The sequence below is a fragment of the Microcaecilia unicolor genome, chromosome 2 (genome assembly GCF_901765095.1).
Source record: "Microcaecilia unicolor chromosome 2, aMicUni1.1, whole genome shotgun sequence".
In the NCBI taxonomy this organism is placed as follows: Eukaryota; Metazoa; Chordata; class Amphibia; order Gymnophiona; family Siphonopidae; genus Microcaecilia; species Microcaecilia unicolor.
The window spans coordinates 57,919,870-57,946,926 of record NC_044032.1 but is presented as its reverse complement, the minus strand read 5'-3'; the positions used below and the strand labels follow the sequence as shown (position 1 = coordinate 57,946,926).

Sequence of the window (27,057 nt, the reverse complement as noted above, 5' to 3'; positions counted from 1 at the left end):
TATACATTTGCACTTAATTATAAGCACAAACATTTCCACTTGCTACACAGGACAGGTGCAAATATCCACACCTGTCAAGGTAGCTGTGAGTTCTGCCACGTAAGCTAGTATTTTATAAAGACCATTAAGCATGTCTTCCTGAAATATAGATAAAATAGGCACAAAAAATGGGCTTACACTACATGCATGTAAGTAGACCTCAAATTTTTTTTTTTTGGGGGGGGGGCATTTTGCCCCACTTCCTCGCTGCTCACTAGCCCCACTCACCTCAACCCTCCATGCATGGTCAAATTCACTAAAACCGAGCATGCACATGGGGGGGGGGGGGGGCGAGCAGGGCAGGCAGCGTGGCAGTGAACATCACTGGAGGAAGGCTTCTGCTGCTGGAGCTTGGGGACCCTCGCCAGCCAAACCAGCTGATTTTGGCAGGCCCCAAATCCAAATTGGGGGCCCAGGCCCCCAAGTGGCTATGCTATTGTTACACTAGGCACTCCTCATAAAATTAGAGTAAATGAGAGTAATTTTTACATACATGACAGAGGAGATAATTGCAGAGAAGAACCAATAGGCCCACCCAGTCCAGCATTAGCTGTAGCAAAGAAAGAGCGTCACTAATATTCTAGCTCAGTCAAGTGTTTTGCATGCTACAGTACCACAGCCTTTATTGGTATTATGAAATCTATAGGTTATTAGCTCAGAGGGGGATGCTGTCACGTTTAATTGTGGAAATGGGAGTACTGTATTGGAGGCAAGCTTTATGAAAGCTTTTCATAAATTCTGTTCATTCTGCAGTTAATTTTATAAAGCATTTTCCACAAGAAACACATGTTCTATATGCAGAAAATGGATATTATTATGGGGGACATAAGCATGTAAAAAACAGGTGCACAGCAAAATAACTCCCACTTTTAAGCTTAAGAATAGCCACACTGAGCCAGATCAATGGACCATCTAACCCAGTATCCTGCTTTCAACAATGTCCAATCCAGGTCACAAGTACCTGGCAGAAACCCAATTAGTAGCAATTTTCCATACTGCCAATCCCAGGGCAAGCAGTGTCTTCCCCCATGTCCATCTCAATAACAGACTATGGACTTTTCTTCCAGGAACTTGTCCAAACTTTTTAAAAAACCAGATACGCTAACCTCTGTTAACACATCCTCCAGCAGCAAGTTGCAGAGCTTAACTATTCTTTCAGTGAAAAAATATTTCCTCCTATTTGTTTTAAAATTATTTCCATGTAATTTTATTGAGTCCCCCTGGTCTTTGTACTTTTTAAAGAGTGAAACATTTACATCTTTATCCTTTTTATACCACTCCGGATTTTGTAGATCTCAATCATATCCCCCCTCAGCCTTCTCTTTTCCAAGATGAAGAGCCCTAACTTCTTTAGCCTTTCCTCATATGAGAGGAGTTTCATCCGCTTTACCATTTTGATCACTCTGCTTTGAACCTTTTCTAATTCTGGTATATCTTTTTTGCGATACAGCGACTGGAATTGAACTCAATACTTAAGGTGAGGTCACACCATGGAGCATTACAGAGGCATTATAATATCCTTGATCTTATTTTGAATCATTTTCATAATAATTCCTAGAATCATGTTTGCCTTTTTGGCCACCGCTACATACTGGGTATAAGATTTCAGTGTACTGTCTACGATGACACCTAAAACTTTTTCTTGAATGTTGACTCCTAAGGTGGACCCTAGCATCAGGTTAACTATGATTCAGATTATTCTTCCCAATGTGCATCATTTCGCATTTGTCCACATTAAATTTCATTTGATTGCCCAGTCCTCCAGTTTTCTAAGGTCAATATTGGATAATCGTATAATGATCCATCTAGTTTTATGAGGTAGGAATATGCTCAAGAGAGCGGAAGTTATTAAAATGGACTACCAATGAGATAGGTTATTTGACTGTTAACCCCGGTTATTAGTAACTAGGTCTCATTGCTTAAAATGGAACCTATACTAAAATAGCACGGCTTTGAGTTAAAATAATATGTCTTATTGGTAGCCCATGTTGATAATTTCCCCTCCCCCCTTAATAGTGTTATTCTAGTCATTTACATGCAAGAATCTCCTCTTATAACTTACCAACTAACATGAAAGGATGCATAATTTTTTATGGCATGCACTCTTGCCTATGGCCATTTGCACGAGCAGAGCACATAAATATGTGTGTAAATTATATTAGGATTCTACAATTTATGCATATTCTGGCTAACATCTTCTTGCATCCGTCGGCTTATTGAACGGAAAAATAATTGACCGGTGGTTCTGAAGCAGCAGTGGTGAAACGGGGGCCAATGTTGACCACGGTCAGGAGAACAGAGGAATACCTACGAGAAGCATGCTTCCTTGAGCTAAGTACTTTTTGAAATTATAGCTGTGTAAACGTTAACACAGTAGAAGATAAGAAGAGATGCATGCTTCTTTATGTTAAGTTCCTTTTGATATCATTGCTGTATGAAGGCAAGCGATTTTTACCAGAAGGTTTTTTGCCCATGATGAAGAAGTCCTAGCCCTCCTCTTGCTATTATTAGCGGAAGAGGAGCTTCTTGAGGCTTTTTCCTCCTGATAAATAATTCTTTTTGCTTACCTCAATATTAGTTTCCTGAATTGTAACATCTACACATAGGCATTTACATAAAGTAGATACCTATTTTTCTTCATGGAATCAGCTTTAAATAGGATTCTGCTTACCCTCTATGTGCGTGGGCATGCCTGGGGGCATATCTTAGTAGACATTAACACAACCAAATCTTCGGTGAGGAATGAAGGTTAAAGCATTTCCATCTGATAACAACACTTCACTATAGCTGTGTTCAAATGAACTCAATCTACAAGCTTCAAATTTTGAATCCGAATGTGAGAAAACAGAAGGAAAAGCTCGGAAGCTTAGAGGGCACTAGAAACAGTGCCCACGCTGCATTCAATCACCAGCATAAAAAGTTTCTGTATTTTTAAACTTATAAACCTCTACATCATCTTTTTATCAATAAAGCTATTAATAAAAAAAAACCACACTTAACGTCAATGTTCAAATGGATAAGTGCCGACTCTGCCACCGGAACACCCACAGGTTAGCTGGTTTTGGCTTAGGAGCTAACCGTGGATAACTGGTTAGTGCCACTAAATAAGTGCCACTAGCCTCGGACAAGCAATTTAAATGGCCAGGAGCCTCTGCTTTGAATATCGGGCAGCTTATCTTTCTCCAAAATCCACCTCTCCTCTTCCCCTGTTCTGCAGATAACACTCTCATGCTCCCTGTTTTGTCAGTTCGCAGCCTCTCTTTCCCTGCACACATCCAACAGACTGCCAAAACCTGTTGTTTCTTTCTCTACATCATCACCAAAATTTGTCCATCTTTTCTGAGCAGGCTACCAAAAACCTCTCATCACCTCATGCTTCGATTAATGCAACTTGTTTCTCACAGGTCTTCCACTAAACCATCTTTCTCCAATTCAGTCTGTTCAAAATTCTACTGCACAATTGTCTTTCATCAGTGTTGCTAAACTCACATAACCCCTCTCTTCAAGTCACTTCATTGGCTCTCTATTTATCTCCAAATACAGTTGAAGCTCCTCCTCCTGACAAGTACATTAATTCTTCTGCTCCTCAGTATCTCTTCCTATCCCCCCATCCCGGGAACTCCGCTCATCTTGTAAGACACTCTTATCTGTACCCTTCTCCTCTACTGCCAACTCCAGACCCTGTTCCTTTTATCTTGTTCTGCCATTCACCTGCAATAGACTTTGAGACAGTACATCATGCTCTGTCTCTGATCCCATTCAAGTGAACCTATTTTTAACTCTTAACCTGTTCAGTACCCATGTATGTTTTAATCCTTCCAGTAATAAGTAACTCCCTTATTTGTCCAGTTTGCCTGTCTTGACTAGATTGTAAGCTCTATTAAGCAGGGAATGTCTCTTATGTGCTTTGTGTACAGGGCTGCTATGTCCAGTAGTGCTATAGAAATAAGTAGTAGTAATAGAGGAGTAGTAATAGAGTTCTGATGTATGGGCAAACTTTACAGAATGTGAGTATACAGACATTGAGTACATGCATATGTTTACACTTGCCTCAGAACACAACGGAGATAGTTCTGAAAGCCTACTTTATAAAGGTGCATATAGGCATCTATATTATCTTTATAAAAATAGCCATAAAATAGACTCATTTTTGAACTCTCACAGTCTGCGGTCAGCCAGGATATTCAATACCGGGCCATTTCCGGTGACCGGCACTGAATATCCATTTTATTTTGAGTCGGTTTAAAGTTAACCGGCTATGTCGATATTCGAAGATAGCCGGTTAACTTTAAACCGTGTAAAGATATACCAGCTATTTAAGCGGCTTGACATAGCTGCTTACAATAGCCGGATATGATTGAAATTTTGTGGACATAGCTGATTATCTCCTATGGGCTAACCAGAAAATTCAGTGGGGGGTAACCGGCTATCCCCCACTGAATATCATCAGATAGCCGGTTAAGTGCCACTTAAATGGACAGGCGCTGTTCCTAGATTCTATATATGGTGCCCTAAAAATCTTCACCAAAAAAAAAAACACCTAGATGTATTCTATAAACTATGCTTAAAATTAGGCGTGGTTTATAGAATACACCTAGCATCCATCCATGCGACTAAATTTAGTCACAGATAGTTAAGCCAAGTAAAACGTCGTAAATGTTACTAACTAGATGTGGGGAGAGTATATTCTATATCAGTGCGAAAAGATTTTAGAAAGTCCCACGACCTGCCCATTCCATGTCCATGGCCAAACCCCATTTTTGGTTCTGGTCTTAGAGCAGTGTTTCCCAAGTCCAGTCCTGGAGTACCCCTTGCCAGTCAGGTTTCCTGGATATCCACAATGAATATGCAAGAACTTGATTTGCATACATTGCCTCCATTATATGCAAATCTCTTTCACGCATATTCACTGTGGATATCCTGAAAACCTGACTGGCAAGGGGTACTACAGGATAGGACTTGGGAAATACTGTCTTAAGGTTTATGCGTAGAGCTTTACAGAATAAACCTAGCAAGTTCTGAGTGTAAATTCTAATTAATGCCAATGAGTGTCAATAATTTCCTGTGAAGAGGCAATTATCGGCGTTGACTGGGTTGTTAATACAATTAAGTTGTGTGCAGATCAGAATACGACCCAATTTGTGTATGCAACTATATAGAATCTGGGGGAATGTAGAATGCTGAATACAATTGCCCCAAAATTGTATAATCGGCACTTAAAATGTCATGTGCAATTTAATTAACAAGCCAATTATTGCAGATAATTGGGTGCTAATCAATTATTGGCACAAATTGGCATTAATTGAAATTTACTTGTGCATTTTTAGTCATGTGGCTCTGAAAAAGGGTATGGAGATAAGAGCTTGGCCCAACAATGGATACTGTGCTTCTAGAGGTAGATTTAGCGATGACTTAGAAAGAATACATTTGCTTCCTCATGGATTTCCCAGTGTTAGAGGTCTAGGTCCTTCACCCTGGTTAGTACCAAAAACCTAACTGAACTCTCCTTACCCACTCCACCCCTCTTTATCCTGCAGAAAAATACCACTATGCAGAATTTGAAAAGGAAGGTAATTTGATATATTCATGGCAAGCTTTTCCAGTCACACACGCATAAAGTATTAGTATAGCTTCTGAATCGTCTTTGGATAACTAACATCTAGGAGTATGGAGCAACTCCACTATGAGGAAAGACAAATGGTTAAGACTCTCCAGCTTAGAGAAGAGGTAAACGAGGGAAAACTTCTATAAAATAATGAGTGCAGTGGAATAGGTAGACATTGGATAAAATGTTTCTTCACTCAACAAATAATTAAGCTCTGGAATACTTTGCCAGAGATCGTAATAAAATGAAGCACAGCAAGGTTTAAAAAAAGGTCTGGACAAGTTCCTGGAAGAAAAGTCCATAAACTGTTATTAAAATGGATTTGGGGAATATCCGCTGCTTATTCTTTGGATAAGCAACATGGAAACTGTTATTTTTTTGGGATCTTGCTGGGTACTTGCAACCTAGATTGGCCACTGTTGGAAAAAGGATGCTAGGCTTAAAATCTTCATTCTGTCTCAGTACGACAATGCTTATACACTTAAGTACTTAATTTTAGTCTAATATAGAATATCATAAATCTACCAAGATTTCAGTTTATGTTTATAAAAATCTAAAACATAGATCACCTTGCCTTTATCTATTTGTATAGATTTGGCTGACACCTTTTCAGTAGCAGTTCAAAGCAAGTTGCATTCACATACAGTAGATTTACTTACCCATATTTATCTGCGAGATCCTTTGCTTGTCTTTCATTCACCTCTCTCTGGTCTGATAAGTCTGCTTTGTTACCAATGAGTACTATATCTGGATTTTCACAATATGCATTGGCTTGCAGTTGGCCTAGCAAGGAGAAATATCTCAATTTAAAATACATTTTCCAGGTTACTTATACATAAGCGTTTTTCACATTAGATTACTCAAGTATTCAGGATCCACTTTACTGCTGCAAGAAACTTTTAGGAATTACCAGAAAAAAGAAAAAGTATTTTGCAACTGATACAAAAAAATGAACTTTGCAGAGCTTTAGTGCTCCAAATGGGAAGCACTAAACTCTATAATCATTTATAAGTTGCGGTCTTGAATTTCTTGATTCAATGATCATAGAGCCGCAGCAGCTTTATCTCATGAGTGACCTGACGAAATGCAGTTTGCAAACCTCAACTCCATCAAAGGTGTTTAAAAGGTCTGGACTCGATATACTGCCTTTCTGTGGTACAACTAAAGCAGGTACTTTCTCACTTGGTGGGCTCACAATATAACGGCCTTGTTTACAAAATCATGCTGTAGGCGCACTAGCGTTTTTAGTGCACGCTACAAATTAGCATGTGCTAATGCTAGAGACACCAATATATTCCAATGGGTATCTCTAGCGTTAGCGCACGCTAAAAACAATAGCGCACCTTAGCAAACTTAGGGCCCTAAGGTTTGTACCCAGGGCAACAGAAGATTAAGACGGGCATTTTCGATATGATGTCTAAGTCTGACTCTGGATGCCTTGCAGAAAACATCCAAAATCTGAATAGCAAAGAAGGTCATTTTCAAAAAAGAAAAATGTCTATTTTTTTTTGTTTTCGAAAATAGAAGGTTTTGTGATTTGGACGTTTTATTTTTTTGGGCCATTTAGAAAAAAAAAACCCATCCACGTGCAAAATGCACAAAATCAGGCCATTGGGATGTAGGGTGAGCCAGCATTTTTAGTACACTGGTCCCCTTGCCATCCCAGGAAAGCAATAGGGCACCCTAGGGGGCACTTCAGTGGACTTCTGACCATTGCTCCCTTACCTTGTCTGCTGAGCCCCCCCCCCCCCAAAAAAAAAAACCCACTACTCCCAATTGTACACCACTACCTTATGGGTGAAGAGGGCACCTATATGTGGGTACAGTGGGTTTCTGGTGAGTTTGGAGGGCTCACAGTTTCCTCCACAAGTGTAACAGGTAGGGGGAGGTAGAAGCCTGCAGTGCACTGCACCCACCACTAGACTACTCTAGGGACCTGCATGCTGTTCTAATGGACCTGACTATAACATCTGAGGCTGGCAAGTAATGTTTTTCATCACATTTTGGGGGGATGGGAGGAGGTTAGTGACCACTGGGGGAATAAGGGGAGGTCATCCCTGATTCCCTCCAGTGGTTATCTGGTTATTTAGGGCACATTTTTATGCCTGGTTTGTTATAAAAACAGGTCTAGCTGAAAATGTCCTGGACAGTTTTGTTTTCTTCCATTATGGCTGAAAAAGGTCTAAGTCTCAGGGGCCCATAAGTGACTTGACTAGGGTCACAAGAAGCTGCAAACATAGAAACACAGAAAGATGAAGGCAGATAAAGACCATATGGCCTACTCAGTCTGCCTGTCCGTGCCATCTACTCTCCCCATCACTTCCTTAGAGTTCCTATGTACTTGTCCCAAAGCTCTCTTGAATTGAGATACTGTTGTTTGTATCCACCACTTCCAACAGAAGGCCGTTCCATGAATTCACCAGATTTTTTCCTGAGGTTACTTCTGAGTCTATCCCCCTTTCACCTTCAGCCTATTCCTCCATGTTCCAGAACTTCCTTACAATTGAAAGAGACTCACCTACTGTGCATTTATGCTGCATAGGTATTTAAATGTCTCTATCATATCTCCCCTCTCCTGCTTTTCTTCCAAAGTATACATATTGAGATCTTTAAGTCTGTCCCCATACACTTTATGATGACCACTGACCATTTTAGTAACCGCCTTCTGAACCGACTCCATCCTGTTTATATCTTTTTGAAGGTGCGGTTTCCAGAATTGTACACAATATTCTAAATGCCTTATACAGGGGTATCATCACTTCCTTTTTCCTACTAGCCAATCCTCTCCCTATGAACCCAAGCATCCTTTTAACTTTCGCCTTTTCTACCTGTTTGACCACTTTAAGGTCACCACATACAATCACAACCAAGTCCCGCTCCTCTTTCGTGCACAAACGTTCCTCACCCCCTAAACTTTCCCATTCTCTCAGGTTGATGCAGCCCAAATGCATGACCCTGCACCTGAAGAGGTGCTGAGAGAGGACCTACTGTGCAGGGGAAAGCTTCACTGATGTATCTTACCTGCTGGAAATTGCATTCAAACTTGGGGTTTAATAGGTAATGTCGTCTTTTTTGTTAAATTACTCTTCTTATTTAGCAAAGTCAGTTTAGACAAACGTCTCTGTAAGAGTTTTATATAAATAGTGTTTTAGAGTCTAGTTTTGTTTTTTTAGGGAGATAGGATATGATATACCACCTTTCTGCGATTACACTCAGAGTGGTTTACATATTAAATACAGGTACTTGTTTTACACCTAGGGCCATGGAGAGTTAAGAGACTTGCCCAGAGTCACAAAGAGCTGAAGTGAGAATTGAACCCAGTTCCTCAGGCTGCTCACTAACCACTAGGTTATCAAAGTATACTTACTTTGATATTAACTTTGAAGTAAGTATATATAGGAAATCAAATACGTTAGTGTTTAACTTTAAAAAAAGGAGACTGATAAAATGAGAAGAACAGTGAAAAAAAAAAACTTTGAGGAGCAGCTGCGAGGGTCAAAAATTCACATTAGGCATGGATGCTGTTCAAAAACACCATCCAGGAAGCTCACGCCAAATATATTCCGCATATTAAAAAAGGAGGACGGACGACCAAACGACAGCCGGCATGGTTAAAAAGTGAGGTGAAGGAAGCTATTAGAGCTAAAAGAAAATCCTTCAGAAAATGGAAGAAGGAACTGACTGAAAATAATAAGAAACAGCATAAGGAATGTCAAGTCAAATGCAAAGTGCTGATAAGGAAGGCTAAGGGGGACTTCGAAAAAAAGATCGCGTTGGAGGCAAAAACACATAGTAAAAATTTATTTTTAGGTATATTAAAAGCAAGAAGCCGGCAAAAGAATCGGTTGAACTGCTAGATGACTGAGGAGTAAAAGGGGTGATCAGGGAAAACAAAGCCGTAGCGGAGAGATTAAATGAATTCTTTGCTTCGGTCTTCACCGAGGAAGATTTGGGTGGGATACCGGTGCCAGAAATGGTATTCGAAGCTGACGAATCGGAGAAACTTAATGAATTCTCTGTAGACCTGGAGGATGTAATGGGGCAGTTCTACAAACTGAAGAGTAGCAAATCTCCTGGACCGGATGGTATTCATCCCAGAGTACTGATAGAACTGAAAAATGAGCTTGCGGAGCTATTGTTAGTAATATGTAATTTATCCTTAAAATCGAGCATGGTACCGGAAGATTGGAGGGTGGCCAATGTAATGCAGATTTTTAAAAAAGGTTCTAGAGGAGATTTGGGAAATTATAGACCAGTGAGTCTGACATCAGTGCCGGGCAAAATGGTAGAGACTATCATTACGAACAAAATTTCAGAGCATATTCAAAAGCATGGATTAATGAGACAAAGTCAACATGGATTTAGTGAAGGGAAATCTTGCCTCACCAATCTACTACATTTCTTTGAAGGGGTGAGCAAACATGTGGATAAAGGTGAGCCAGTTGGTATTCTATACCTGGATTTTCAAAAGGCTTTTGAATAAATACCTCATGAAAGACTCCAGAGGAAATTGGAGAGTCATGGGATAGGAAATAGTGTTCTATTGTGGATTAAAAACTGGTTAAAAGATAGAAAGCAGAGAGTAGGGTTAAATGGTCAGTATTCTCAATGCAGAAGGGTAGTTAGTGGGGTTCCCTAGGGATCTGTGCTGGAACCGCTGCTTTTTAACATATTTATAAATGACCTAGAGATGGGAGTAACTAGAGACGTAATTACATTTGCTGATGACACAAAGCTATTCAAAGTTGTTAAATCGCGGACGGATTGTGAAAAATTACAAGAGGATCTCACGAGACTGGGAGTCTAAATGGCAGATGATGTTTAATGTGAGCAAGTGCAAAGTGATACATGTGGGAAAGAGGAACCCGAATTATAGCTAAATCATGCAAGGTTCCACGTTAGGAGTCACAGACCAAGAAAGGCATCTAAGTGTCATTGTTGATGATAGGTTGAAACCTTCTGCTCAGTGTGCTGCTGTGGCTAAGAAAGCAAATAGAATGTTAGGTATTATTAGGAAAGTAATGGGAAACAAAAATGAGGATGTTATAATGCCTTTGTATCGCTCCATGGTGCAACTGCACCTCAAATATTGTGTTCAATTCTGATCACCGCATCTCAAAAAAGATACAGTGGAATTAGAAAAGGTACAGAGAAGGGCGACAAAAATGATAAAGGGGATGGTTAGTCTCTCACAAACTGGTTTTCAACCCTGCCAAAACCATTTCTGATCTCCCAAATCAACTACTGTAATTCCGTATACTCTGGTGTCTCGCAATTACAACTCTGTTGCTTACAAACACTTCAAAACTCAGTCACGCGCCTTTTGTGTAGGGCCAGGAAACATGACCATGCCACTCCCCTACTGGCTAAACTACATTGGCATCCTATCCACCTTCACATCTGGTTTACAATTTTGTGTATAGGGCCTGATATTCCAAAGGTATGTATCTGGATAAAGGCAGCTGTTATCTGGATGAATGGCTTAGGCATCACTGTCTAGCGATATTCAGCACCATTATCTGGATATTATAGTTGAATATCTTTTGCAGACAGTCTCTTCACTATTTGGATAATACCACTGAATATCTTCTCCTTAGTAGCAGTAAACAGAATTGTAGGGCAGGTGCTTATTATTCCTAGGCAACTTTAACAAGAGTAATTACCTGGTGAAATCTTTTACCACTACAAATTATCCTGAGATCCAAAATAGTTCAAAAACATCACAAAGGATGAAAAAACAGTACTTATCTATACATATTATACAGCAAATTCTCAATCTTCCCCAAATCTCTTAATATCCCAACAAGGGCCTCTATTTCACTCAAAGCCACTTCAGGGGACTACATCGCCTCCTTTGGGAAGAGTTGGGGGTCAATACAATATCATCATCTTTTACAATTAAAAAGCCATGAGGAGGACCTAGGCTAGGGTTGTCCAAACTCAGTCCTCGAGGGCTGCAATCCAGTCGGATTTTCAGGATTTCTCCAATGAATATGCATGAGATCTATTTGCATGAACTGCTTCCATTGTATGCAAATAGATCTCATGCATATTCATTAGGGAAATCCTGAAAACCCACCTGGTGAGGGCCGAGGTTGGACACCCTGACCTAGCCTCAATTTCTAGGTCAGGACTTCAGCGCTCTAGATCTATCAGGGCAAAAGACATTGTGAAAGCACTGATCGCAATTTCATTGGTGGTGGGAGCAGGACACAACATTTGACATTTCAACATGCTTTAAAGATTATAGGAGACTTTGAGCATGGCTCTCAGTCAAGGACTGTCGCTGGAATGACCAAGCTAGGCGAGTTGCAAGGGAAAAATCCCAGAGTAGCTGATATTTAAAGTTCACGATGAATCTGTAGTTCAACAGAGGCTGGACCAACTGAGCTGAAAAGTCAAAGAAATAGGGAAAAACTGCTGGCCAGACTGCAAAAACAAAACCATCAAAAACCTCCCATCCATGTCCAGAGATTCTCCTTTGTCCCTATCATCCCCTCCCATCCACATATGTCTTCTAGTTTAAATGTTTTTTTCTAAATCTTGTACTACATTATGGTACTTATTTTAGAAGCTCTATTCATGTTTTGGATGTCTGAAAACCAACATTTAGATGTTCATATTACATTGACTTTCAAATAGTAATTTTATAAAACTAGAATATGGATGTCTAAAACTGATGTATGTCCATATGGTAAGGGGCAGTGGTCTGGGTGTGTTCGGTCTGGGTGTGTTCTGGCTGTTCATATTCTGAGTTGGAGGTTACGTTCAAAATTTCCGCTCCATACGTATTCAGAGTGGTTTAAGAAGGCAGGAGAGGCTCCTGTCTGCGTAAACCATACTGAGCAGGCAGGCTGCTGCTAATTAGTAGCACTTAACTGGACAGTGCCATTGAATATCATCTCTGGCTGCCATAGCACTTCACGGGTTTTGCAGGGGTGGTGCAGGGGCAGATCTATATTCAGTGCCAGCACCTGTATAGCTAAGGAGGCAGACAGGACACACAAAAGGCAGCCCTATCTTTGGCGCCTCACCTTGAACATCCATTGCTGGTGACTTGACATGGCCTGGCATAGACTATCCAGGCTTAAATCTGCCCATGGCTGACAACAGCTTAAAAACTGCTGATTGCTATGGGTTGAATACAGATCCAATTAGATTTAGCTTGTGCCTTTTCAGTGGTAGCTCAGGGCAAGTTATATTTAGGTACAGTAGGATATTCACATCATTCATCTCCTTAAATCTAACAATACTTCAGATAACAATCAGATAAAGATTTTACTTACTCATCCAATTCCTCACATTCAAGAAGCTCTGTTGACTTGTCAGGTCAAACATTAATAAAAAGCCCATTGCGTCTCTGAAAAATGCCGTAGTAAGGCTTCGAAACCTGAAAAGATAAGCATTGTTAGGAACATGCATGTGATATTCATAAAAAGGGAACATTTCTCAAACTAGACATACTGCAGTAACCTTCACTGTGAAACTTGTAGATAAAAACGAATCATTGACATTTGCATCTGCTTTGTTGGCGAGTACATTTTTCATGGAAAATAATGCACACAGAATTGAGAAAGCAATCTATCAGCATTATTTCCCTTTAAATGTTGCTAATAGTCCATGTGCTGTGGAACAATATGCATTTTTTTAAAGTTCAATCACTTTTTATTTGTTTTCCATGGACAATAGAATACAGTACAACAAATCAAGGCAGCATTATTAATGCATGTTATACAAAGAAGCAACAGCGGGGGCCACAACCTTATTACTGCCTCCTCAGATCTATTCTATTCTATATTATTTATTTGTTAGGATTTATTTGCCGCCTTTTTGAAGGAATTCACTCAAGGTGGTGTACAGTAAGAATAAATCAAACATATGCAATAGACAATTACAGCAGTAAAAGTATTCAAAAAACAATACAAAGTATGGCACAGTACGCTACATTACAATGTCAACACAATACATAATAAAACATTTTAATAGACAGCATAGGATGTAAACAAAGATGGAACATATAGATAGGTAAGAGAGTAAGAGAAGTTAAAAAATAAGGGGACTAATTTAAAGAAAGTTGTACATGAGGTCAGAGAGATAATTAAATGTTATCTCAGCTAGGGTAGGAGTGGATAAACACGTCCTGCTGCAGTATGTGTAGCCTGTGTCACTCCTTGTGTGTGTGAATGTGACTAACAAGTTAGTTACTTCTTCCATTAAAGGTCTGGTTGAAGAGCCAATCTTTCACCTGCTTCCTGAAGTAGAGATAGCCTTGTGTTAAGTGGAGCCTTTCAGGGAGTGCATTCCAAAGTGTGGAGGCTACTCCGGAGAAGGCTCGCTTGCGGGTATCACATCGTGTGATGTCTTTTGGAGATGGTGTGGTTAAGGATACTCCTTGGGAGGACCTTAGTGTTCTTGGAGGTGTGTAGAGGGTGATCCTGTTCTTCAAGTACTCGAGGCAATTTCCTTTAAAGGTCTTGAAGATCAGACATAGAGTTTTAAATTTAGCCCTGTATTGTACTGGTAGCCAGTGAAGTTTTTGCAAAAATGGTGTCTAGTGGTCACATCGCTTGCAACCTTCTATGAGTCTTGCTGCAACATTCTGAATCAATTGGAGCTGGTGCAAACCCTTTGTAGTCAGACCATGAACTTATGGGAACTTATAATCCGCCTTTAAATGTTAAGGTGCAAAGCACAGATACAGATCAAGATTCTTCCTAAGAGGAAGGAATTTACATTATTATCACTATAAACTATAACACTTCAAATAAAAATTACAACATTGAACCAGATCAAAGCACTTGCCTAGTAAAAAATATGTATTTAGTTTCTTAAGAAAAATAATATAAGGCGGTATAGTTTGTATATTGGTTGGAATACTATTCTAAATTCTTCTTTCTTGGAATCCATACAACCACTCCCAACAAACATTAGGAACCATTCCTTTTACTGAAGGAGTATCACGTGACAGATTTGTCTTCTTAAACGATTAATATGACTTACAAACTGAAGAATCTCTCCCACCGATTCTGAATTCTGGCCATGAAAGCATTTAAACCCTAGGCAAATAATTTTAAAATGTTTTATTTTTGTTACATTTGTACCCCACGCTTTCCCACTCATGGCAGGCTCAATGCGGCTTACATGGGGCAATGGAGGGTTAAGTGACTTGCCCAGAGTCACAAGGAGCTGCCTGTGCCTGAAGTGGGAATTGAACTCAGTTCCTCAGGACCAAAGTCCACCACCCTAACCACTAGGCCACTCCTCCGCTCAAATGAATCCTAGAATCAATCTTAAGCTAGTGTAACTTAGTTAACAGAGGTGTGGTCTCATGGAATTTTTCCTTATTAAAAATTAGTCTTGCTGAAGTATTAAGCAATAATTGGAGCTGCTTTCTTTGTTGCATGTTAATAGAATACATAGAGTTACAGTAATAAAAAAAAAAAAATTAACAAGACCTAAAACAGAGGGACACAAGGAAGAATGTATCACTCATCTTCTTAGACTGAGAAAAACATTTTCACCAATACATTCACCTGGACCTCAAAAGTTAGTCTTGAGTCTAATACAATTCCTAGAACCCTGGACTTGGTTTCAAACCTCAAGGAGATTCCAGAGCTCTAGACAAAAGTTTTGGTGTGCTAATTCCCAAACCATAATAGTTTAGGGGTTTTTTTTACATTCAGTTTAGGAAAATTGGACATAGCCCAGCTTCAGCTTCTGAAATATAGTTCTGTATAGCACAAATAGTTTCTTCTACTGAATCATGTTCAGGACAGAGCACAAATACGTCATCTGCATATGAAAGGGAGTAAATGTTTTTACTTTTCCAATAATCTCCTAATGGACTAATATAAAGATTGAAAAGCTTGAGGGACAGTGGGGAACCCTGCAGTTTGATCTGATTTAACCCCACTTTTCAAGACAAAATGTGACCTGTTTTTTAAAAAGGTGGAAAACCAATCTATAATCGAATCACCTATACTCAGTTTCACTTAATCTACTTAATAATAAATCATGATCGACAGCATCAAAAGCTGCTGAGATCTCAAATTGTAGAAGTACTACATCTTTTTCTAGAGCTAGATATCTTCTTACTTCCAACTCTCTAAATTTTTTCATATCTTTCTAGTATATGCAATTACTCCTCTATTTTCTTCTCATACCTAGCTAGGAGACAACTGAATTCCATCAAAACTGAAAATTAACTCATCTGTTTTATTTCCATTCCTAGAAAACTGTTTTTTTAGAGCAAAGGCCAAACTTTTGGCGGTTTCTTGTTCTCATCTAATATCCCCTACAGTAAACAGAGAAATGGAAATATTTCATATTTATATGAAAAACAAAATTTTCATATTTATGTTTACTAATTCTTTCCCACCACGTATGCCAGCAGGTCTTTAAATAGGGATAGAAATAAACACACATAGAAAGCAGTCCAATAACTTGGGCGTCTCTAGGGTTTAGCACACACTATTTTCAGTGTGCATCAAAAATGCTAGCGCGCCTTTGCAAAAGGCCCACGTACTGCCTAAATTGAGGCTAACCCGCATTGGCACACCAAAACTTAGGCAGAATCTTTTACGCCATGCCAGCTCAAATAGTTGTATGTTTAAACCAATCTTGGAGTTACGCACTATCCCCCATATTCTATATAGTGTGCCTAGAATTCAGGCATATTTTATAACTATGTGTGTAGATTAATGTTTTAATAAGCTGTTAAGCACTTAACAAGCAATAAAAAGCAATAACTGGTGAAAATCAGAATTTACACGTGTACATTGTAAGCGTATTCTATAATATACTGCGCCTAAATTCTAATGCGCACAGGCAGAAAGGGGCATGGTTGTATGTGTGGAAATGGGCGTTCCAAAATTTACGCATCAACCATTATGCGTTGTATGTGTGTTAAAAACGCTAACGCATCTACAGTGCACCTTGGTAAACACAGGTCATAGAAAAATGTAAGCAGATAAAGACCATATGGCCTATCCAGTCTGCTCATCCATGCCATCTATTTTCACTATTACTCCCTTAGAGATTCTATGTACTTCTCCCAAGCTCTCTTGAATTGAGATACTGTTTTCATCTCCACCACTTCCACTGGGAGGCTGTTCCCTAAATTTACCACCCTTTCTATCAACAAGTATTTTCTCAGGTTACTTCTGAGTCTACTCCCTTGCAAGCTTCCTTTGGGGATATGATAGAGATGTTTAAATACCTCTCTGACATTAATGCACAGGAGGTGAGCACATTCTACATGCTACCTAAAATCCATAAACCTGAAAACCCTGGCAGATAGTGAATGATACATACCTGTAGCAGGTGTTCTCCGAGGACAGCAGGCTGATTGTTCTCACGACTGGGTGACGTCCGCGGCAGCCCCCACCAACCGGAAAAAGCTTCGCGGGACGGTCGGCACGCAGGGCACGCCCACCGCGCATGCGTGGCCGTCTTCCCGCCCGTGCGCGACCGCTCCCGCCAGTTGAATGACAAGCAATAAAATATGAAACACAACTCCAAAGGGGAGGAGGGAGGGTAGGTGAGAACAATCAGCCTGCTGTCCTCGGAGAACACCTGCTACAGGTATGTATCATTCACTTTCTCCGAGGACAAGCAGGCTGCTTGTTCTCACGACTGGGGTATCCCTAGCTCTCAGGCTCACTCAAAACAATAACCCAGGTCAATTGAACCTCGCAACGGCGAGGGTACAACAGAAATTGACCTACGAAGAACAACTAACTGAGAGTGCAGCCTGACCAGAATAAATTCGGGTCCTGGAGGGTGGAGTTGGATTTACACCCCAAACAGATTCTGCAGCACCGACTGCCCGAACCGACTGTCGCGTCGGGTATCCTGCTGGAGGCAGTAATGAGATGTGAATGTGTGGACAGATGACCACGTCGCAGCCTTGCAGATCTCTTCAATAGTGGCTGACTTCAAGTGGGCCACCGACGCTGCCATGGCTCTGACACTATGAGCCGTGACATGACCCTCAAGAGTCAGCCCAGCCTGGGCGTAAGTGAAGGAAATGCAATCTGCTAGCCAATTGGAGATGGTGCGTTTCCCGACAGCGACCCCTAGCCTGTTAGGGTCGAAAGAAATAAACAATTGGGCGGACTGTCTGTTGGGCTGTGTCCGCTCCAAGTAGAAGGCCAATGCTCTCTTGCAGTCCAATGTGTGCAACTGACGTTCAGCAGGGCGGGTATGCGGCCTGGGGAAGAATGTTGGCAAGACAATTGACTGGTTAAGATGGAACTCCGACACCACCTTTGGCAGGAACTTTGGGTGGGTGCGGAGCACTACTCTGTTGTGATGAAATTTGGTATATGGAGCATGAGCTACTAGGGCTTGAAGCTCACTGACCCTACGAGCGGAAGTAACTGCCACCAAGAAAATGACCTTCCAGGTCAAGTACTTCAGATGGTAGGTATTCAGTGGCTCAAAAGGAGGTTTCATCAGCTGGGTGAGGACGACGTTGAGATCCCATGACACAGTAGGAGGCTTGATAGGGGGCTTTGACAAAAGCAAGCCTCTCATGAATCGAACGACTAAAGGCTCTCCAGAGATGGCTTTACCTTCCACACGATAATGGTAAGCACTAATCGCACTAAGGTGATTCCTTACTGAGTTGGTCTTGAGGCCAGACTCCGATAAGTGCAGAAGGTATTCAAGCAGGTTCTGTGCAGGGCAAGAACGAGGTTCTAGGGCCTTGCTCTCACACCACACGACAAACCTCCTCCACTTGAAAAAGTAACTCTTTTTAGTGGAATCCTTCCTAGAGGCAAGCAAGACCCGGGAGACACCCTCAGACAGACCCAACGCAGTGAAGTCTACGCCCTCAACATCCAGGCCGTGAGAGCCAGGGACTGAAGGTTGGGGTGCAGCAACGCTCCGTCGTTCTGCGAGATGAGAGTCGGAAAACACTCCAATCTCCACGGTTCTTCGGAGGACAACTCCAGAAGAAGAGGGAACCAGATCTGACGGGGCCAGAAGGGCGCAATCAGAATCATGGTGCCGCAGTCTTGCTTGAGCTTCAGTAAGGTCTTCCCCACCAAAGGTATGGGAGGATAAGCATACAGGAGGCCGGTCCCCCAATGGAGGAGAAAAGCATCCGACGCTAGCCTGCCGTGTGCCTGAAGTCTGGAACAGAACAGAGGCAGCTTGTTGTTGGTCTGAGAGGCGAAAAGGTCCACCGAGGGGGTGCCCCACTCTCGGAAGATCTTGCGTACCACTCTGGCATGGAGCGACCACTCGTGCGGTTGCATGACTCTGCTCAGTCTGTCGGCCAGACTGTTGTTTACGCCTGCCAGGTACGTGGCTTGGAGGAGCATGCCGAACCGACACGCCCAACGCCACATCCCGACGGCCTCCTGACACAGGGGGCGAGATCCGGTGCCCCCCTGCTTGTTGACGTAATACATTGCAACCTGATTGTCTGTCCGAATTTGGATAATTTGGCAGGACAGCCGATCTCTGAAAGCCTTCAGTGCGTTCCAGATCGCTCGGAGCTCCAGGAGGTTGATCTGCAGATCCTTTTCCTGGAGGGACCACAGACCCTGGGTGTGAAGCCCATCGACATGAGCTCCCCACCCCAGGCGAGAGGCATCCGTCGTCAGCACTTTCGTGGGCTGCGGAATTTGAAATGGACGTCCCAGTGTCAAATTGGTCCGGATGGTCCACCAGAGCAGTGAAGTGCGGCAACTGGTGGAGAGGCGGATGACATCTTCTAGATTCCCGGTGGCTTGGAACCACTGGGAAGCTAGGGTCCATTGAGCAGATCTCATGTGAAGACGAGCCATGGGAGTCACATGACCCAGAAGTCTCAACATCTGCCGAGCTGTGATCTGCTGAGACGCTCTGGTCTGCGAAGCCAGGGCCAGGAGATTGGTGGCCCTCGCTTCGGGAAGGTAGGCCTGAGCCGTCTGGGTATTCAGCAGAGCTCCTATGAATTCCAGAGACTGTGCTGGCTGGAGATGGGACTTTGGGTAATTTATCACAAACCCCAGCAGCTCCAGAAGTTGAATAGTGCACTGCATGGACCGGAGGGCTCCTGCCTCCGAGGTGTTCTTGACCAGCCAATCGTCGAGATATGGGAACACGTGCACTCCCAGCTTGCGTAGGTAGGCCGCTACCACCACGAGGCACTTGGTAAACACTCGTGGGGCAGAGGCGAGCCCAAAGGGCAGCACACAATACTGAAAGTGCCGTGCGCCCAGGCGGAATCTGAGATACTGTCTGTGAGCTGGCAGTATCGGTATGTGAGTATATGCGTCCTTTAAATCCAGGGAACATAACCAATCGTTTTTCTGAATCATTGGCAGAAGGGTGCCCAAGGAAAGCATCCTGAACTTTTCTTTGACCAGGAATTTGTTCAGGCCTCTCAGGTCTAGGATGGGACGCATCCCCCCTGTTTTCTTTTCCACAAGGGAGTACCTGGAATAGAATCCCTGCCCTTCCTGCCCGGGTGGTACGGGCTCGACCGCATTGGCGCTGAGAAGGGCGGAGAGTTCCTCTGCAAGTACCTGCTTGTGATGGGAGCTGAAAGACTGAGCTCCCGGAGGACAATTTGGAGGCAGGGAGGCCAAATTCAGGGCGTATCCGCACCGCACTATTTGGAGAACCCACTGGTCGGAGGTTATGAGAGGCCACCTTTGGTGAAAAAATTTTAACCTCCCTCCGACCGGCAGATCGTCCGGTACGGACACTTGTAGGGCGGCTATGTTCCCGTGGATCCAGTCAAAAGCCCGTCCCCGGCTTTTGCTGTGGAGGCGCAGGGGGCTGCTTAGGCGCACGCTGTTGACGAGAACGAGCGCGCTGGGGCTGTCCCTGTGCCTGACGAGGCCTTCAGGCCGGCTGGTTGTACCTACGCTTCGCAAAAGAGTAGGGTGCAGCCTGCCGGGCCCGGGAAAAACGTCCACCTGTGGAGGTGGATGCTGAAGGCGCCCGGTGGGAGAGCTTGTCGAGAGCGGTTTCCCGCTGATGCAGTTGGTCCACCATCTGCTCGACCTTCTCACCAAAAATGTTATCCCCCCGGCAAGGGACGTCAGCCAGTCTCTGCTGGGTGCGGTTGTCCAGGTCAGAGGCACGCAGCCATGAGAGCCTGCGCATCACTATACCTTGGGCCGCAGCACGAGATGCCACGTCACAGGTGTCATAAATACCCCTGGACAGGAACTTTCTGCACGCCTTCAGCTGCCTGACCACCTCCTGATAAGGCCTGGACTGCTCCGGCGGGAGCTTCTCGACCAGGTCCGCCAGTTGTTGCACATAGGTCCGCATGTGAATGCTCATATAGAGCAGGTATGACTGGATGCGGGTCACGAGCATGGAGGATTGGTAGGCCTTCCTCCCAAACGAGTCCAGAGTGCGAGACTCCCGCCCCGGGGGCGCCGAGGCGGTATCCCTCGAACTCCGTGCCCTCTTGAGAGCAGAATCCACGACCGCTGAGTCATGGGGCAATTGGGGCCGCATTAGCTCTGGGTCGGAGTGGATCCTGTACTGGGACTCTGCTTTCTTGGGAATGGTGGGGTTAGTTAATGGTCGCACCCAGTTCCGAAGCAGCGTCTCCTTAAGGACATTGTGCAGCGGCACCGTGGAGGACTCTCTAGGTGGTGATGGATAGTCGAGGACCTCGAGTATCTCGGCCCTCGGCTCTTCCACAGAGACCACGGGGAAGGGAATGCTGATAGACATATCCCGCACAAAGGAGGCAAAGGAGAGACTCTCGGGAGGCGAGAGTTTCCTCTCCGGTGAAGGCGTGGGGTCCGAGGGAAGGCCCGTAGACTCCTCTGAGGAGAAATATCTAGGGTCCTCCTCTTCCCCCCACGAGTCCTCGTCCTCGGTGTCGGACATAAGCTCATGTAGCTGAGTCCTGAACCGGGCCCGGCTCGACGTCGAGGCACCAGGGTCTCGGTGTCGTCGAGCGGTGGACACCCGCGCCGGCGGGGACGGAGCTCCCTCCATCGACGTCGACGGGGACTCCACCTGCGTGGCGGTCGAGACCGGCACCGCAAGAGGTGGCGGTGTCGACGGCCCCGGCGCCGGGCTAGAGCTCGCCGGCGCCACAGTCATCGGCGCCGAGGGCGCAAGCACCCCCGGCGCCGGCACAGCCTGGCGCATCAGCCCTTCCAGGATCCCCGGAAGGATGGCTCTGAGGCACTCGTCCAGGCCCGCTGCCGGGAAAGGCGGTGGGGCCGGTAGGGGTGTCGGCGCCAGAAGCTGCTGGGGGCCAGGAGACGGCACCGAGGTGCCGGAACCCCGATGCGTCGGTACCTCCACAACCGACGGAGACCTCTCCTCCCGACGATGACGCTTCGGCGTCGCCCCCTCTCCGACATCCGGATGCACCGAGGGCGACCGGTGACGACGCTTCTTATCTTTCTTGCGGTGCCCGTCACCGGCGCCGGAGGGCATGGAGGAGGAGGAGGTCGATCCCCCTCGGTCTCGAGGTACCGGGTCAGACAGGGTTCGGTCCCGTGGCCCACGAGCTGAGGGAGTGACCGGGGCCGACTGCCCACGCGGCCTCTCACCCCCACTCTCACCGGAGGACCGGCGGGCCGACGGGACCTGTTCTCCTGGGGTCGCTGCCATCGGTGCCGATGTCTCGGGCATCGATACCGGTACTGAAGGGCCAGTCGTCGATACCGATGCCTTCGAGGTCGACGTCGAGGGGCCGGCGCAAGTTCCAAAAAGACGGTCCCGCAGAACTTGCCTCGCAACCTGAGTCCGTTTCCGGAGACCGAGACACAGAGAACACGACTTGATATTGTGCTCCGGCCCGAGGCACTGGAGGCACCAAGCGTGGGTGTCGGTCTGCGAGATCGGCCGGCCGCAGCGACCACACTTTTTAAATCCACTCGGGACCTTCGAGGACATCGACGGAAAAATCGCGTCGGCGAAGTCAAAGTCGTCAATGGTGGCTGAAATCACACCACGAAAAGGAAAAACGACCGTGCGGCCACTAGGCCGCAACGCGGCGTGCCCCGCTGGAAGCGAGGGAAAAAGGGAGCGCGTGCTCCACACGCGCAGGGTTTCTTTTTTTTTTTTTTTTTTTTGAAAAAACAAAGGAACCGGGCGGTAACTAGACCGTAAAAACAAAGAGAAAAAAGCGCGATCGCGTAAACGCGATCGAAAATCCGGCGGCTGAACAAGAGAGAGCGGCGAAGCACGACTCTCTCCAGACGCGGAAAAAAAGGAACTGGCGGGAGCGGTCGCGCACGGGCGGGAAGACGGCCGCGCATGCGCGGTGGGCGTGCCCTGCGTGCCGACCGTCCCGCGAAGCTTTTTCCGGTTGGTGGGGGCTGCCGCGGACGTCACCCAGTCGTGAGAACAAGCAGCCTGCTTGTCCTCGGAGAACAATCATATCTGGTGTTGGAACACTCACAGAGGACATATCTGGAATTATAGAAGGGATTCTTAAAACCTTAGTGCACAAAACAAACAGCTTCATACAAGACACTACAAACTTTCTGAACAAACTGGAGAATGTCAAGGAGCTACCACCAGGTGCTCTTCTGGTCACAATGGATGTAGAATCGCTATACAGCAATATCCCCCATGCAGATGGCATAGCTACATGTGAAAACCTCTTAGACTAGATAGGGAATTTCAAACTTGATTAAAAATAAATCAATACCCCTAGGAAGTTTGAAAAATAACTTTGTATCTCACCCACCTGTAATCTTCAAATTTCAACCAGGAAATCACTTAATAGGCATTAAACTAACGGGACCTCAAAGCTCCCGATAGGGAAAATACATTCAGTATTCACAATCCACTATCCAAATTAGAAGTGAGGTAATATCATAGGTCCCCAAAGGAGAAAAAAGAATCATCTACAAAAACTCACAATTAATGGAGAAAATCAGATGATTTAAAAAACTTTTTTTCCCCACAACAGAAGGACAGGTGAGTGACCATACAAAACAACAAAACAAAATTCAAAAAAGTGGACAAACCCAAATGTTCAAAATTTAAATCTAAAAGTAGGAAATCCCACCCACAAATGGCACCCAGACCAAAGAGACCCAATATCAAAAACTACAAAAACAAGCACTACAAGCCCTATGGAAAAAAAGGCATGCTCTAGTATATGGCCATGTCAATTACTAAACCTGCAATTGTGGCTGTAGTGAAAGCTGCCCTGTCCAAATACATTTCCAATGGAGCTGGTACCACACAAGTCTCTCAGTGGAACCTGGAAAATCCGCCGTCCCAGGCTTAAAGGTGGAGAAATTCCAACATCCAAAACCAAGTATCACCTTAAACAAGTGCACCTCGTTTCACCAATTTTCTGGCTGCTTCAGGAAGGGAACTATACTGGATACCACAATGCATCCACCGCAGTCGAGTTGTGATTTCCTAGTTGAAATTTGAAAATTTCAGGTGGGTGAGACAAAGTTATTTTTCAAACTTCCTAGGGGTATTGATAGCTACATGTGATAAATTCCTAAAAACATCCACCTTGGACCATCAATACACACCAGAAACGATTACAAAATTAATCAAATTCATTCTATTTCCATTTCAATAATGATATTTATCTGCAAATCATGGCACTGCTATGGGCACCAGGATGGCACCACAATATGCAAACCTCTTCATGGCAGAACTGGAGGAGAGATTCTTAAATACGTTTCCAAGTAAACCCCTAAAATACTATCGGTATATTTTTATGATTTGGACTGAGAGAGAACAGATTCTGTTCTGCTCTGTCTCTTGATAGGCTCTCTACTCAGGAATTAGCAGACAGATACCAGAGTACGGAACATCACTGTGAAGATTCATAACTCTTGAATCAAAATGTTCTTTAATGCAAAATGAAACAAAGAAAATGACTTACAGGTAGATGTGCTGGACAAGTGTCTCTGCCTTGCAGAACTGGGAGTCTGTTCTCTACCAGTTCACCCTGTAAACAAGGGGAGCCATGAGATCTCAGCACCAAGCTGAGAGAGTAGATGGTGTGAATACTTTAAAACTGGTATATTAAAGGGGGAGTATGCAACAAGGTACAGCAAGTCAGCTTACAGTTCTTAGAAAAAGCATGTTGCACTCTCAACCCCAATGGAGAGAGATGGGATGGGCTACAACCCAGCATACACAGGTACAGGTGGCGGCCAATAGGAAAAGTCTCATGAGGCATAGGGAACTGGGACATGTACTCAGGAAAAGCCTATTACAGAGCACTGCGGGAAGACTAAGTTTTGTAGTTCAAAGGCATTTACTGCCTTTCTGAAGGGCACAAGCACTGTAAACTACTATAGGCAATGCAATCTGATATAAACAATGTCTAACATATACATATAAATAATAGGCATCCTGTCTCCATGCAAATGGGGACAGAACAGACTTTCAAACAATTTTACACTTCCTTCAATGCATATCGTCCCTCAATCTAATTCAAAATTGATTACTCCACAGAAAAAGTCTACTTTCTAAACATCACAGTCTCTTATCAACAATAGCTAAGCAGAATACGATGTTGGAGAGACAAGCCAGATGTGGAAGACAACTCACACAGGCACCATATTAAACACTACAGTGCTAACCAGGGTGACATCCTTGTAGGACAGCATTTTGCCAGACCAAAGCACTGCACTAATGGTGACTTTATGGTGAGAATACTAAAAGGAAATTTCAAAACCATCCAGGAAAAAAAACCTTTGAAGTTAAAATGATGAAATATTATGCCATCCACCAGACAGGACTTAAAGATCTAGGGGCTCCTTTTACTAAGCGACAGTAAGTCCAACACGGGCTTACAGCTCCCTATACAGGAAGTACTGCCGGGCTACTACAGCAGTTCGGTGGTACTTCCCACCCCCAGTGCACCATCATTTCCGGCATTACAAAAAATTAATTTTTGTAGAACTGGAGTGTACCCGGCGGTAATCGGGAAGTGCCGCGTGCTGCCCGGTTAATGCAGGGGCCCTTACCGCCACCTCAATGGGCACGTGCTGGTTTCAGTTTTACCGCATGCCCTTTTCCCATCCCGTTAAAAAAAGCCCTTTTTTGCAGACATGGTAAAAACTGGCCCAGTGTGCACCCAAAACACTTGCCTACAAAATCGCAGGCCACTTTTTTCTGTGATTTAGTAAAAAGACCCCTATATATTGTATCTGTATAATATTACCTTTCTTGACCTGCTGTATCCCAGAGCTGTAGATGCACCTTAAATGTTTTCCCAGGGGATCCATTAGGTCCAGTATTATTGTACACCTAAAAGTAAATAAAGTATTAAAATATATGAAAGGTATTGTTGTTTAATAGCAATATTTTTCTAGAATACCTCATATTAAATCTCAACTTTTAAATTTTTTGTAATTGCTAGGGTATGCCCTGGCCTTATGTTAGGATGCAATCCACTTTGAACCTCAAGGGGGAGTTGGTGGAATACTAAGTGCTGTAATAGATTAGCTGCATATGTTTCCTTTATAAATCAGGCTTAGAACCTGCTATAAAATTACCCTCCTCGCCCACTTCAGTTATTGTCGAATTCTATTGTGTGTATTTCTACTGGTCTTCCTCACCATTGCTATGCGACTCCAATGCTGTGCTTCTTACACTAATAACAAAATTTTTTGAAAGAGCACCCTCAGATATTCCCACTATGAAAAACACAACCAATTTTTCTGTTGCTTAGTGGTGTAGCACTTCTTTCATCGGGTTGCTCACTTTTATTATTCTTTTGTGAATCACCGAAAAAGTGCTAGCAGGCTGGTATGCTTCTTCAAATAGTATAACAACAACTATATCCTGCCAGCCTTATGTGCGGTACATCAAATATATACCTTGCCCAACATTCCACAAAATCAGTGATAAATAAAAGTAATCAATGCTGCAATACTTAATAAACACTTATCTGAATTCGTGCTGTATCCGCATCACTTTTTGGACAAACAGAGATCATGGACACAGCACATCCTGTCTACCCTCTTTTATCCTAGTCATATATTATCTAGCTCAACTTATCATACACTACTAAGCCCGACTTTACATTGTTTTACTACTGTTTTATTGAAAATTCTATTCTTAACTTTGTATTTCAAATTACTATGTAAGCTGCATTGAGCCTGCATTGTGTGGGAAAGCGTGGGGTACAAATGTAATAAATAAATAAATAAATAAATAAATAAATAAATAAATAAATAATAATAATAATAATAATAATGACACATCAATTGTAAATGTGGGTCTTGGAGAAGCTGAGTGCAAAGTATCTGTACCAGAAATAGATTTTTCCACTTTGGGCCAGATTCTATATATGGTGCCTACCTCCCACCCCCCCCCCCCCCACCCCCACAAACACACTTAGCACTATTCTATAGACCTCACCTAAAGTTAGGCACCGTTTATAGAATATGCGTAGTATCCATCCCAGCGACTAAAATTTAGGTCGACTAAAACCTGGTGTA

At 43.6% G+C, this 27,057-nt stretch overlaps 1 protein-coding gene across 2 annotated transcripts in view; it reads right to left on the bottom strand.

Moving 5' to 3' along the window:
- RAB27B (RAB27B, member RAS oncogene family) overlaps positions 1–27,057 on the bottom strand; it is a 128,100-nt gene that overhangs the window by 5,406 nt on the left and 95,637 nt on the right. For both annotated transcript variants that reach the window (XM_030192964.1, XM_030192965.1), the window contains exons 3-5: positions 25,776–25,861; positions 12,931–13,034; positions 6,304–6,427 (exon numbers count right to left, since the gene is read on the bottom strand). In XM_030192964.1, coding sequence (XP_030048824.1) covers positions 6,304–6,427; positions 12,931–13,034; positions 25,776–25,861 — 314 coding nt within the window. The remainder of the gene's footprint in view (positions 1–6,303; positions 6,428–12,930; positions 13,035–25,775; positions 25,862–27,057) is intronic.